This window comes from Malurus melanocephalus, unplaced genomic scaffold (genome assembly GCF_030028575.1).
Source record: "Malurus melanocephalus ecotype Western Australia unplaced genomic scaffold, MMel_1.1 scaffold_106, whole genome shotgun sequence".
NCBI lineage: Eukaryota > Metazoa > Chordata > Aves > Passeriformes > Maluridae > Malurus > Malurus melanocephalus.
The window spans coordinates 1,206,145-1,220,703 of record NW_026623338.1 but is presented as its reverse complement, the minus strand read 5'-3'; the positions used below and the strand labels follow the sequence as shown (position 1 = coordinate 1,220,703).

The 14,559-nt window shown below is 37.3% G+C and overlaps 1 protein-coding gene across 1 annotated transcript in view; it reads left to right on the top strand.

The window, feature by feature from the left end:
* The window catches only part of OTOG (otogelin), a 91,615-nt gene that overhangs the window by 41,407 nt on the left and 35,649 nt on the right, over positions 1-14,559 (top strand). The window contains exons 24-32 of the mRNA XM_057369299.1: positions 92-199; positions 4,330-4,468; positions 4,727-4,861; positions 5,939-6,085; positions 6,745-6,864; positions 7,720-7,836; positions 8,714-8,870; positions 9,881-9,907; positions 12,567-12,734. Of these exons, the coding sequence (XP_057225282.1) occupies positions 92-199; positions 4,330-4,468; positions 4,727-4,861; positions 5,939-6,085; positions 6,745-6,864; positions 7,720-7,836; positions 8,714-8,870; positions 9,881-9,907; positions 12,567-12,734 (1,118 nt within the window). The remainder of the gene's footprint in view (positions 1-91; positions 200-4,329; positions 4,469-4,726; positions 4,862-5,938; positions 6,086-6,744; positions 6,865-7,719; positions 7,837-8,713; positions 8,871-9,880; positions 9,908-12,566; positions 12,735-14,559) is intronic.

Below are 14,559 nucleotides of genomic sequence, written 5' to 3'. Positions count from 1 at the left end.
ATGGTAGTAACTTTAAAGTTTAGGAAAATATTTTTGTCTGGGTGCCAGCTATACTGTTGCTGAATGTGTATATATTTTTTTTTTTTAATAGTCTTGTGAAACATGGGGACATATGCTTGAATGCAGATGAATGTCCATGTTCATGGAAAGGAAAGGAATATTTTCCTGGTGACAAAGTGATTTCTTCCTGTCATACATGGTAAGTGGAGATCTGTTTAAGTGATTATTTCATTTTAGTTGTGTATTTGTAGGTTGATTTTTTTTTTTCTTCATGTGTTTAAATCGTAAATTCCACAGCAGATGATAGTAAATCATCTGCTTTGTACTTATATTTTTTCAAAGAGCTATTAAAGTTGGCTTAGTGTTTGTGGTTTCAAAGAGCTTTACATAACAAAATAATAGTTACTTGGGATTTTCTTAGTTTTTAGGCATCTTGATTTAGAAAAAGACTTTTTTTTTTTTAAATTTTCGAGGTCATGAGTAGAGGTAAAGTACTTTACCTAAAGTACAGGTAAAATCCCTTAAATATTACACCTRAGTGACATTTGTTAAAGCTTTTTACTCACTCATTTTCACATTTAGCATTGCGTCTGAGTAGTCTAGAGAACAGAACATAACCCTGTGTCCATAAGTACACACCCCCTTGCTATGTTAAATTAAGGGGAGTACTGAGCACCATCATGCACTGAGCAAAGTAACATATGAATTGGCTGCCGATTTTGCATGTGGGGAAAACTGATGAATCAAAAGAAGAATTCCAGTAGGCAAGGGTTGATAGGATCATTCAAATACATGCAGGAATCTACTCCTTTCACTATCCAGTTGTAAGTACAGCRCATACCCTGCCAAGTTTCCTTGAGCACTCTCAGTAGGATGTGTTTTACTGGCATTTTAATAAGCTTCACAAGTGTGTGAAAAGATATCCCATCTACCTGATTTTGAAATTAGCTCGTTTTGGTCCCTACCTGTTTTTTTTTTCCCCTCTCTACCCCCTGGATGTTTCAATTTGGCACTGAGCAGTGCTATTTGCCTCACCAGAGCCCCACAACAGTAAGCTGTACTGCCAAGCACCAAGATGCTGCAGTAGTAGTGTAGCCCCAGATTCCAGCAGAGCAGTTCTCCGTTTTGTGCCCTGCTTGTGGCTCACCAGGAGCGTTTAACCGGGGTCCCCTGGTGAGCTACTGCCCCTGGCCTGCACAGCTCAGGGTCGCCCAGCCCAGGGAAGGCTTGTCCAGCCAGCACCAGGCTCTGCCTTGTCTGGATGTCGTGCCCCCTGCAGCCTTGTGCTGACTGCCTTCCTCTGCCTCTCGTCAGGTCCTCAGTAGCTGCTCTAGAAGAGATTTGTAGCCCTTTGGTCGACTGGTGAAGCGACTTACAAGCCATCTCCACTGGGCAGGCAGGTAAAGCGACCCGGGTTGTTCATCCCCTTGTTTCCAAAGGCCTCTCCTTTTGGACCTGCTGTGGGATTGCTTGCATCAGAGAGAATTAATTTAAATTAATTTATCCCATTTAGTCCTTGTGAGACTTCACCAAAGGCAGCAGCAGTGCAGGCAGAAAGACACTGGATACTTAGCCTTCTCTCTTCCTTTTTTTTTTCTTTTTTTTTTTTTTTTTTTTTTTCTTTTCCCCCTGAGGCCAGGCTCATCAATTCCTGTACAAACCTCAAGGTTGTCACAGCTTTTTTAGTCTTCCATGTCCAGAAGCAAAGACAGATGAGTTGATAATCAGTTGGCAATCAGCTGTCCACTAATACAGGGGAGTCTGCGATGAGCTCTGTTTGCTACAAAGCATGTAAAATCTCTGAGTCTGCTGTGTGTGCATGCAGGGGTGTTTCTGGGGTACATGTGCAAAGCATGAGAGTGCTTCTGTGCAAACAAACACATTTAGGCACTCATAGAAGTTACCATACAGCAGGGTTTAGTGCACAGAATTAGTGTACACTGATACTGAATGTTATCSTACTCATGTCTGTTGTAGTATTAACTGCATAAATATTAATCTGGCTTATCTATTGCATAGAAAAATGTCAAAATAATTACTTAATTTGGCAAAAATACCAGTGAAATGACAGGAACTTTCAACCCAAGCTCTGGAGTCTGACTGAACTGTGGTTCTAGATTTCCCAAGTTCTGATTTCAGTGCAAGTGCCTGAAATATGTGGCACATAGGGGCAACATTAAACACAAAAGGTTCTAATGCTGAGGATATCAGAGCAGCATTTTGGTGGTGTGCTGTGGAAGGTAAGGTGGGAGGTGCAGGGTGCTGGTTTGCTGTCATGGTGCTGAGAGCATTGAGAAACTCCTGGTTGCTCTGTGGGCTACTGAGCTGGGTTTCTCGTATTCTTAAACCAATACTTGTTGGAGAAATGCTTTGTAAAAAGGTATTTGAAATATAGAAGCTTCTGATAGCTCTGCTTTCCAGCTAGGGCTCTCTAGACTCTGATAAGTAAATGCTAGTTCACTCATGAAACAAAGTAATATGAAACCAACATCATGGTGTGGAGGACTTTGAGGACATTGTGTACCTCTTAATCCCTCTCTTCTGACTRTAAATGTGTCGAGATTCCTGATAAAGAAAATGGACAAAGGAACTCCCTACTCTTTACATGTTAAGAAATGTTTCTGCATGGGCCCTTAACAGATCYGCATATGGAAACAGATTTGATTAGGCAGAGAGTGAAACCAAAATCTCATGTCTCAGGAGAACACGAAAAGCAGCACTTAGTCTTCCAGTCCAGATATAATTTCTTGCTTGCCTCTGTCTCCATCAGCTTGATGAGGTTCTTTCTGAGGTACTGCTCTGAGGTGACTACAGTTAGCTGTGCAAGCCCTATACTATCTCCTTGTGCTTTGGTACAGCAAACACTTCCCACATGTTGTATTTTTAACTTATTTTAGCCATATGCTTTGTGTATTTATGGATGTAGTGATGCAAAACACAAGCACTGGACCAACTCAATGATGGGATAAGCAGAGTCTTGGATAATCAGGAYGATGGCTCCATGTTGTTGCAAGTTAATTGATAAATGAGCTAACTGGAAGAAACCTGGTGCTACTAGCAGTTGGAGCTGCCTAGATTTTCTAGATAGTTGCTGCCCTTTTGAATACAGTGGTATACTGATGAAGGAAAATCTCTGACAAAAATTTATACTGAGAAAAAACTTCATACTGCTTGCTGCATCAGTATATGAGATGTCAAATGTTAAAGCTGTATCCAGTATTTCCGTAAGTCAGATTAAGACTTTAATTGTAAAATATGCAGCATTCATTTAACCAGGAAATTAAAAATCAATTTTTTAAAAAAGTCAATTTAGGCATGTACCAAAATTATATCACATGCTCTATTTAGTTTAACCTACATTTATAAAGATACCTGTAGTAAAGCTATACCAGAGCAGCAGTTGTCTTTATCAAGGGAAGCTTTTAAGTGTCTGGATCAATTAGTAACATAAAAATAACATTTTAAAGATTTACATGTGGATGCAGGAAATTAAATTCAATCAATTAATTATAAAACTTACATCATTTCTGAAAATGTTATTTAAATTGCAAGGGGGTGATTCAGAAAGAGGCATAATAKCCAAAGCTGCAAAGCCTCTTATAAAGCAAAGGGAATTCAGCTAGGTCAGCACAGTCATCAATAGATGGRTGGTGAAAGCCTTTTTATGTTTAAGGTGGCCAAGGACAGAACTTGAACTGTTCTGTGGAAGCTCCTAAATTTTTAAGCCAGTGTTTGAAGGTGATGATATGTAGGAATATCCAGATGATACCTGGAAAAAGAGTAAGTCCAGCAGTGCTGTTCCTTTGAGTGAGTCCAGCATCAAAATAATGCTGCTGAAATATTTCCTTAGGAATTCTGTGAAATTCTTATTCAAGCAGAGAATGCATGAGAACTTTAGTAACAGGATATGTCTGTTACTTATTGATTCTAAGGTTCAGTTTATATAGAAACAAATGTTTGGTGAAAACCTGAAAAGGAAGGCTTTGTCCTTATGGTACATTGTTGATTTTCCATTAGGGAATAAATTGTATCAGTCTGGATTGGGGTTTTTTGTTTGGTTGATTTTTAAAATTTTTTTGTGTCTTSTTGTGGTGTCTATGTATTCTGGAGCCTTTAAATTCTAATGGAAGAAGAAACTTGGATAGTAGGAGTTCAGTATGTACATTTTTTTCCCAGAGGATCAATTGATGTATTCTGCTTCTAGCCAATAATTCAAAACACTCGTCACACTTGCACGGTTTTTGGTGTTTCTGCTTCTCAGTGCAATAGCTGTAATCATTTGTCTGGGCTTGCAGATGATGTTACCATTATTGGTCCTACATTTTTCAGCATTTGTCAGCATGGATCATTTCAGTGCACCTTCCACCCTTGCCCATCCATGTGTACGGCRTATGGGGACCGGCACTACAGGACCTTCGATGGACTCACTTTTGACTTTGTTGGAACTTGTAAGGTTTACCTAGTTAAGGTGAGATTTTTGTAAAGCTTCTTTAAAACTGGATGTAAAACTACCTGTTAAAATCTACCATTGTACTGATTTCCTATCTGTGCATTTTATTGAGTCCTACATCCTGTTTTTTTGATTTTGATGTTGTAGGCTTTGAATAATACAGAACATAAACATACACTGAGGTTTCTGCTAATTTATCTATGTAACAATATGTATATTTTTATTAGTATAAAAAAGTATATTTAAAAGTGGACATTTTTCTTTTTTTTTCTTCAGGGTACTTCTTCAACCAGTTTTTCTGTCATTATTGAAAACATTGACTGCTTTAGCACTGGAATCATTTGCAGAAAAAACCTCTTCATTAATGTTGGAAAATCATTTTTAGTATTTGATGATGAAACTGGAAATCCAGTAAGTATTAGTTTTTACTGCTGTTCAAAAAGTAGCTAATGTACACCTCTGGGTGTTTCTTCCTTTCATTACCRAAAGCTTACTATGCCACTTCAGTAGCAGAGATGTAAATGTCTTTACTGTGAATGCTGACCACATCTGGATTGTTCACTGGAAACTTTAAATAAAATCTTGTCTATATTTGACAGAACTGTTAGATGAGATAATTGTAGCTCTTTTGTTTACAATTAATGCCCATTTGGTATTTTAGGAGAAATCYGGATGTTTTGAAGTCAGTAGGAGTTTTGCCATTAATTCCACTAGAAMTAAGAGATCTGTCAGGTCTGGAATGTATAGGAGCAATATATCTATACTGTTTTTAAAAACCTATCAAATTACAGCCCGTGGTATATTCTCCATAGCCTGATTTTAATTTTTGTTTTGGCCAAACTGTGTACTCTATTCTGTAAACATTTAGTGTTTTAATATAAATAATACTATTTACTGTTTATATACTGACTACACAGAGGAAGCTTCAGGTATTGAGTACTTAAACCAAGCATCTTAGTCCATACAAGTAAGTTCTGATCTGATTGTTAGTGGATAGAGAGAAAAATGCTTTATGTAAATAAGATTGTAATCTATAAACATATAATTGTCTAATATAAACATATTTAGACAATTCCTTATTTCCAGAGTCTACTTCATGCTTCTTTTTTACTTATCCATGTTCAAAAAAAGCATGTGACAGTATTACTTATAACTAAATGAAATTTTTAATCAGGAGCCTTAAGACTACTCAACTACCTCCCAGATGAGCCATTAACATTTTAATCTTCACTCTGTTACCCATCCTGTAAATCTGATATGAAATTGGCTTCTAAAATAGGAAAAGCATAAAAATACAATACAGTTCACTTTCAAAATCCAGGCCCCCTTTYGCTTAAGCACTTATACCTCTGTGACCTTCTGTCTGGTTTAGGACTTAGGTTTGAGAACCATGTCATTAATTTTATTTAGGTGTTTAATTTCTTGTCAACTGTATATTTTATGAAGACATTAATTCCACTATAAGCTCCCTTGTTTTATTTTGAACAGAGCTTATCTAGTTTCATAGATGGCCAACAAAAAATGCAGTTATGGAAAGCTGGATTTTTCACTSTTGTCCATTTTTCTGATGAACATATCACCATTCTTTGGGATCAGAGAACAACAGTTCATGTGCAGATGGGTCATCAGTGGCAGGTAGGTGCAAGTCAACACTATTATTGCTGTTTCTTTGAGGTATTTATGTAAATGTTGTTTAAGAAAACATAATTATTCAGGGACTAGACCATGTCAGAAATCAATTAAAGAAACATTCAGCTACCTTGTCAATGAAAATATTCATTCTCATATATCTTTTTTTAGTTACTCTTTTCTGTATAACTTCCATAACAACASAAACAAATATCTCTAGGGCAAAGCTCTCTTTCACTACTCACTTCTTATGTGACTGAAGCAGGTGTTATTTTTCTGAGGCATTAAAAAAAAAGCACATAACTGGCTAACAGCTCCCTTCTCCGAAGAAAAGATCAGCTCCTTTCTCAAAGGCTTTGGGATGYGTAGTTGAAAGTTGTTAATACTGACATTGCCAAAATAAAGTCTTCTCCATAGCTTTGTTACTACAAAAAGCGATACTGTTTTGACTGAAATTTGGCTGAAAAAGGATCAAAATGTGACAAATCTATAATTAAGCTAAAGAGGCAAGTTTTGAAAATGGTCATGAGTGATAGCATTTTGTCATGTGAAAAGATATTTTCATATTGTAGTGTGTATATATAAATTATATATTATATATTTTCATATATAAGTGTGTATATATAAATATATATGAGTGCATGTGCACATTATTTTTTTCTCAGGGAAAATTGACTGGATTATGTGGAAATTTTGATTTGAAGACCATAAATGAACTGAAGACTCCAGATAATTTTGAATTAACAAACTCACAAGAGTTTGGAAACAGCTGGACAGCTGTAGAGGTACAAAATAAAAATAATGTGTTTGCTAGCATATTTTTCTAGCAGATTTTTGCTGTTATAACATAAAATTCACCTTGAATGAAATCAGAAATTCATTCCTGGAAATACCAGTCAGGTAGAAATGCAAATGACAATGTAAGTGGCTCTTACAGATGTCATAATATGTTAAGGAAAAGAAAACAATGACATTTTTTTCCTACAGAGTGCTGTAGTGTAGAGAAAAATGTTGTACAATATTCTGAACATTTTTGAAGACATTTGAACAGTAGTATTTTTATTTTGCTTAATGGAAGAACTGTGAGTTCATACTGTGTTGTCAGTTTTATTGATCTTTTTAATGATAGCTGGGAAACATTTAGCTGGGAAACATAGCAATGGAAAGGGAAAAAAAAATCGACGTGCTGTAAAATAGAAATATAACTTTTTTGAGGTAATGTTTCTAGTGTGGTCACTGAAATGTACTTCCTAGTAGCTAGAGTAAAAAAATCTGATTTCTGACCCTCCTGAAGCACATTGTCTGAGTCAACTTTGTTGTTTATCTAAGTGAGACTGTTCAAGTGTAAGGACTGCAGGTTGGGTATCTGGCCCCACTGATTAGACCTATGTGCATGTGTGTGTGTTTTGCTGCTGCTTCCAGACCAATGAAACATTTCCTCAAATTGYGCAGTCTTCCTTTTCTTCTTCATTAGCATTACCCTTAATTCTATATCTTAATCCTCCTTTAATTTCATAAATGATGCATTTGTTCCCATGTTTTGCATCTCTCAAACAAGTGAAAAGCCACAAAACTATGCTTTGCAAGCCTAAAGTGGTTATGAGGAAAGATTCTCACCTTCATTGTGCTTTCTGGTTCAGTGTGTTGACAGCTCTGACATTCGAAATCCATGCAGTTTGAACCCCCTGAGAGAGCCATTTGCTAAGAAAGAGTGTGGGATACTGCTCAGTGAAACATTTGAAGCTTGCCATCCAGTGGTGAGTTGTGCTCTTGTATATAAACAAATGAAAGTGAACGTATCCCTAGAGAGAAATGCTGTTCTTCAACACAAAGCACTTTGTGATTAATGCAGACAAAAATACACCCAATCTGGGATATTTTCTTTTTAGTCACAAGCATTATTGTGTAAGCATGACATCTTGCTTGTTTTTCATCAAATGTGTCATAAACATGCACGTTTTTCATGCATGTATAAATACAGGTATTAAATAGGCAGTGTCAGATGGGGAGAACTCAATCCTAGAAAGCTTACTGAAATGCAAATCCTTKTAGAATGTGTAACGTCTCAATAAGCAAATCAACATTAATAGTTTTCTTTGAAATTTTGTCATTAAAGACTTGAGAATACTTTAAGGGAAAAATCACAAATTCTTATGTGAAATTTTCTGATCATATAAAGAGAATATGAACCACTCACAAGAAGAGAAGAGTTTTCTTTCATCTACTTTGATTTCTTACATTTTATGTGTAACATTAAACATTTTATGTGTAACATGTAACATTTCTTAACATTTTGGAGTTTTACTGATTTGTGATCAGTTTAGTCTTTTATTTCATAAGGTTTTTCACAGTTTATTAGGGCTTAAATATTACAAAACTATGCAAAACRCAACTCACATCAATATCTTAGCATGCCTGTTCTGATTGTGTTACTAAACACTGGATGAGGTTTGATGGTGTCTGCTAACAAACATTTTTTTTCTCATCCTTCAGGAAGCATTGGAAGTGAAATCTTTAATACTTCAAATTTTGATATCTTGCCTTTTGAAAGAGCCATAGCTGTGTATCGATGTGTTGGTTGACAGTGTATTAAAATACAGGAGTGTTTTTGATAAGCGATATTTTYGTTTGCAGATTGATGTCACCTGGTTTTACTCCAACTGCTTGACAGATACTTGTGGCTGTAGCCAGGGTGGTGACTGTGAGTGTTTCTGCACCAGTGTGTCAGCGTATGCCCATCAGTGCTGCCAGCAAGGAGTTGCTGTGGACTGGAGGTCTCCTCGAGTTTGTCGTAAGTTTGGGTAACCAGCGTTGCCAAGGGCTGCCACTGCCCTGCATTCATTTCAGCCAGGCCTGAAAAATCAGTCACACCAGGTCACCTGGGGCCATGAATTTGAYCTAAGCCTCACTGGTAGGAAGATGAGTTGGTGCCTCTCACTCTGATCCCATTTTGGCCTGGCTGGATTACGTGCTTTTTCCATGCTTGTGAGTAGTGCTTTTCTACTTTTAATTCCTTATTCCATGATGTGAAAGGAAATGTCATGGGAAGTCTATATCAGGGTGCAGCATGCATCCCTCAAACCAAAGGTGCACAGTTAGCAGCTCAAGTGATTTCCATCTTCAGRAGGACTTTACTTCTTAATAAGGAAGTTAATAATTTCCTGAATAGGAAATGGAGGTGCCTTATTAGAGCCACCCTTATTAGAGAAGGTGTGAAACATGAAGGTCTTCTGAGGAAAAACAAGGAGGATTTTAAGCAGGGCATGGTTAGTACCTTAATATTTCTCTCCAAAAATCCTTACAATTTATAAGAAAAAATCCAAGGCCTTTTTCTGTAATACTTAGTGGAAATGGCCAACAGCAGGAGGCTGTCATTTCCCCAAAGATGTGATAAAAACAGGGGAGATGCAAAGAGTGGAAGGAAGTGAGCGCTTTTCTAACTTTGCAGAGACGGTGTGCAGCTTGCTCAGGGTCACACATCAAACTGGCCACAGAGTGAATGGGTTACTTTTGATTGAAAAGTGTTTAAATGTGAGCRTGGAAAAACGGTGAAGCTCACTCACAGCCACTAGAGGTCACAAAAAGACAGCTGTAGGTATGTAAGCATCATATTTCYTGCTAGGCAGCAATGCTTTCTTTGAATCTGTGTAGTTTAAATTAGTATTTTATCTAAAGTAAAGTATTGGCAATTCTTTTTCAATAAATGTTTGTGCATTTTGCTCACCCCTTAGTCATAAAGGGGAATAGAAAACCTGTTTATAGAATGCCTGTAATTGCATTTTTTTCTTTTTATTTTTTTAGCTTATGATTGTGAATATTTCAACAAAGGTAAGTTSTAAAGGAAGTGACAAAATGTCAGTAGAATCTCGGAGGCTTTTTTTAAATGTAAGTCTTAGAATCTTTGTATAAAGATAATTGTGTTAATGAAAAAAATTTGTGAATGATATGTTGTTTAACTAGCCAAGATTCTGTTTTACTGCTTTATTTTGCTTTTTCAAAGGCTTTTAATTTTATATGTTTTTTAATTCCTGGACCTTTCTCAAGAGCATGTGTGTAACTAATTTTCATTGCAATGATGGATGATGATTAAACAATTAAATTGTTAAGTAATTAAAAGGATAGCAACTAAAAAGTGCTAGTGGCACTACTTGCTTAAGGCACAGCACAGTTCAAAGCTGAACCGACCCCAGTATGTCTGTTAAATCACTCATGRTCTCCTGTGCAGCCTCCAGAGGGAGGTAATTGTTAAGCTACCACAMCTTTTTGTCCCCAAATGGGGAAGAACCCTCCCTTTAGGGCTGTCTGACCTAGCCATAAATTCATGGGCRGCCAATACTGCTGCTGCATTAGAGTGGCTGTCAGCAAGGGGTGCAAACCTTGTAAAAGGTGCTTGCTAGAGCATCCCTTGAAACCTGCCCTGGGTGCTGTGGGGCTGTGTTAGCCCTGGAATCCACATTCAGATSATTTCCCAGTTACCCTGCGAGTGTTGGCACAGTTGGTTGTGGCACATAAGCCAGCTTGGTGTGAGGAAGGGTCAGGGCTCTGCTATTTGTGCAGTAACTCTTTTTATCAAGCTCATACAGAAGCCTGTCTGTCCTCATGGTGTGGAGTATTGTGGTCTTCCGTTGGATATTGCAGCAGCTCACTCCTGGAAAGGTCTCGGAAAGGGAGCAAGTTTAAATGAGGAGAGATTTGTGCACTGTGGCCAGTATGGACAGGAAACATACATTTTCTCATGCACCAACTTCTGGAAAGGTTTTGAGTGGGTCAAATCACTGATGCRTGGGAATTTAATCTAAACCACTCTTTGAGACTTTAAATTAATTTAAATGAAGARTAGTTGAATATAAGAGGTGATCAAAGTTTTTGAATTTGCTTTTTGGTTTGTTTGTTTCATGAAAGAAATACAGTCTGATATTAGACACTCTTAGTGCAATTTTAACAGACTGAAAGTGCAGTGCCACTACCATCTGTGGAAATAGCAAAACTAGATGACAACACATGCTTTTCAGTTGTGTTACTAGCTTTATTTGTTACTGAGTTCTCACTGACAGAAATTAGTGGAAATAGTGGTGATTTGTTTGTGTGACTAGCCTTGCAATAAGCATGGTCATTGTATACTTCTTACTTTGGATTTTTGYACTGTTTGCTAATCTAAATCATCAGTATTGAACATACGATGTTTCAGAGCTGTCAGCGGGGAAAAAAACCATTTCCATGCTGAAGGTTTTCTTGCCAGCAGAACTTAYAGCAGGATGGCCCAGAATTATTTAGTTTTGGAGACAGGAAGGTTAAGAAATTGTCTTAGACCAAAAAGAGGTTTTCTTCATTAACTTTGTAATGAATCCAGAGTGAAATAGTTCCAGTCCTATTAGAAGCGGAAGCCTTTTGAGTTTGGTTGAGGGAAATCTTCAGCTGGTGGCCGTGGTCTCTTGAGTTTTGGATGGGCCTTAGATAGGAGTCTTCAACATATAAAGCTATTTCTAGAACACTGGATGTTTTAAATAGTAATTTTTAACATGTTTTTTCCTTCAGCCCAGGGAGTTGAAGAGAGTATTCCTTGTACATATTTAGGTGGGCAGGGCTGCTTTTACATGCATTTAAAATCAAAACCTCTAGTTGTAATGCAGCCTCCTTAGGATTTCAAAGCTCTTAATAAATGTTAAGATTGTGGAGAACYAGAGTATGAGGGCAGGTTGCAAACTACAGTCTGAACTTTAAGCCTGTTGGAACAGATATTAAGGGTCAGGTTTTGGCCTGATTTTAGCAGAGAACTTAACAAAGCAAGAATAGCTTCAAACATAAAAATAAAATACTTTTCTGCAGTGAAGTGTGATCTAAATGAGAAGGTGTGGCTTTTTAATGTTTGTGAAATTYTAGTTTYACATGCTTTTTGGCTTTTTTTACTTACAGATAAAATATGACCATACTTTGCTTCTGATGCTGATTTCTTCCTGTCTTATTTCACWGTGGTTATGTTTGCATCTTCACTGTTCAAAGAGTTTTTTGATGCTTGTTAACAGCAAACTTTTCTTCCCTGCGAAATGCCTCATTCTTTAGACATTAATAAAATAGGTTTTAAATAGTAACAAGAGCATAATCAGTTCAAAACTACAAATAAACAGTTTAGAAGGATCCTGGGGTGGTCTACAGACACTGTTAAATTCTAAATCAAGTAATTGAGTGGTCAGCTAACTTTATTAAAGTGACTATGAAACCAAAGCAGATGAGAGGGAGGAAAAGGAAAAGCTAATCATAAATCTTGAAGATTGACTATATTTGTTCTTGACAGTCTTCAGAACAGGTATTTTCCGAGCCAGTCTGTTTTGATTCTCATTATAGTTTAGTGCATGGCACCTAGATCTGTTTTTAGAGTGGTCAGATGTGTTTTTCTTTATGTGCTCTGCCCTGATGTTTAGAGCTCAAGCATTTCTGATACTTGACATGAAAAATAATTCTGTTGGTTTTTTTTTTTTTTTGTCCACAGCTCTGGGAAAGGGCCCATACAAACTCGTCAGCTATTTGGATGGGAAATTTGTAGTGGCAGTGAAATTGGTGGATGATGTTGTTTTCCCAGTGAAAGAAGATGATGTTGCTCCTGGACATGTAGTGASCTTTATGCTGACTTCAGGACTTTATAAACCCAAAGCACATGGTAAAGTCACAATAACTTAGCATCTTAAATAAGACAGAGCAAACTCTGTTCTTCAATATGAGCCTGTGTTTAAGAGTAGACCTGGGTCCAAAAAAAAAAAAATCTCTTTATTGGTCAGCGGAATATGCACTTTAATGTGTGACAAAATATGCTTYGGTTGGTTTTAGTTAGATTGTAGCTTTGTAAACAGCTGAAGAGCAACTGCTTCACTGCATCCCAGCCTTGAAAAGCACCTAACTGCTAATGCAGCCCAGTGCTCTATGTATTGCTGCCTTTACTTCTCTTCTGGCAGAAGTGGGAAAGAATGTGAGAGAAATGTTRTAGCAAAAGTGCTCCCCACTTCCCTCCCTCTGTCACCATCTCCCGTTGCCTGCCCAGGTGCACAGAGATGCCCTTTTGGCACTGATTTCTGAAGGGACCTCCCAGGGTCTYCTTCAGTTCCCAACTTAAATTAGCCCTGAAGGAAAGTGTTGTTTCTCCRCCAGATGAAAGATGCCRTTGCACACCTTCAGACATGGGGAGRAAGCTTAAAAGAGTGTATCCAGCATTTGTGACATTAGTTAAAYGCTAAAGTTGCTTGCATACACAACTTTAATGCCCACGTAGCAGTTGTGTATCAATAGTTTTACTGCCCAGAGTCCCCTGATCAGCTCTTTGGGCAGCCTGAAGGTGGCTATCTTTGTGTAATCAAAGGAGAGATATGGATCACTTGAAAAAATTATAAGTATTTGTTTACTAGTACTGCTGTCTGTAGAACTGACACAAGAGCTCATGTAACAAAATATCCAGGAACAGATTTATTTTATTAGTCATAGTTTTGAGGCACTTGTACATTGTGTTCAATTTATGTTTGGAAAGGTAAGGTCAGTCCTACTCTTCTATTCCCCTATAAAAATCTACTGCTCAGAATTTAACCTGGCCAATAGAATTTGTGCCTTATGGTCCAGTTTGAGCAAATGTCATTTTTCATTTGGTTATGAGGAAGTTGACCAATGAATATGATGTATCATTTGTAAGGCATTCTTGATTCTTTGGTGAAATGCATGTCTTACTAGTTTCAGGCAGTTCCTGGATAATGGMGAGTTTGGGGCATTATTGCACTGATGGGATATACAGCAGGTGTTAAAAATCACACTGACTGTCTATTGTTACAAGAGCTGCTTGGTATAGACAATTAATAAAAAGGCATATATTAGCACTGTTAGGTTTTTCAGATTAACTGTAGCTTTTATGCTCAGAAAACAAGGTGGTCTTCTAGAAGTGTGATACCAGAATATGATAGTGTATCCTTTTAATACAGATCATTTGTTTTCTATGCATTTTTTTTTTAAGAAATGCTACCCTTTCCTGGAGGGTTAGTTGATTTTACAGTAGATTAATGGCTGTTTTCAAGAGAATAACAGAGTTTAGAGCAAGATAGAATGAAGTAGTTCTGTGAGCAACAGTTGCCTGTAACAGGCTCAAGATCTGCTGCCCTGCAGTTGGTTGTACAGAAGATGCTTGAAATCAGCAGTATTGCAGGGTGAGATATCATGAGGGAATGTTTTTCAGAAAAGAGACTTTGCTATAGTGTTCTTAGTGGGAGAGCTAGAGAGCTAAATGCAAAATACACTTTTAAAATTTATTTTTAATGAAAGGCTGAGCTTTTAAGCTATCAATTCCTGGTGGCAATGTTACTTGTAAAGCTAGTTAGATGGAGTTAAATTTTTTATTAAATTTGTGGCTTAGTAAAGACTGTCAGTTAAGTTCTACTTGACTGCGGGGCTATATTCCTTTATCCTGGTGTGGGCAAATGTCTTAATCTCTTTGAATTCCTGTTGGAATC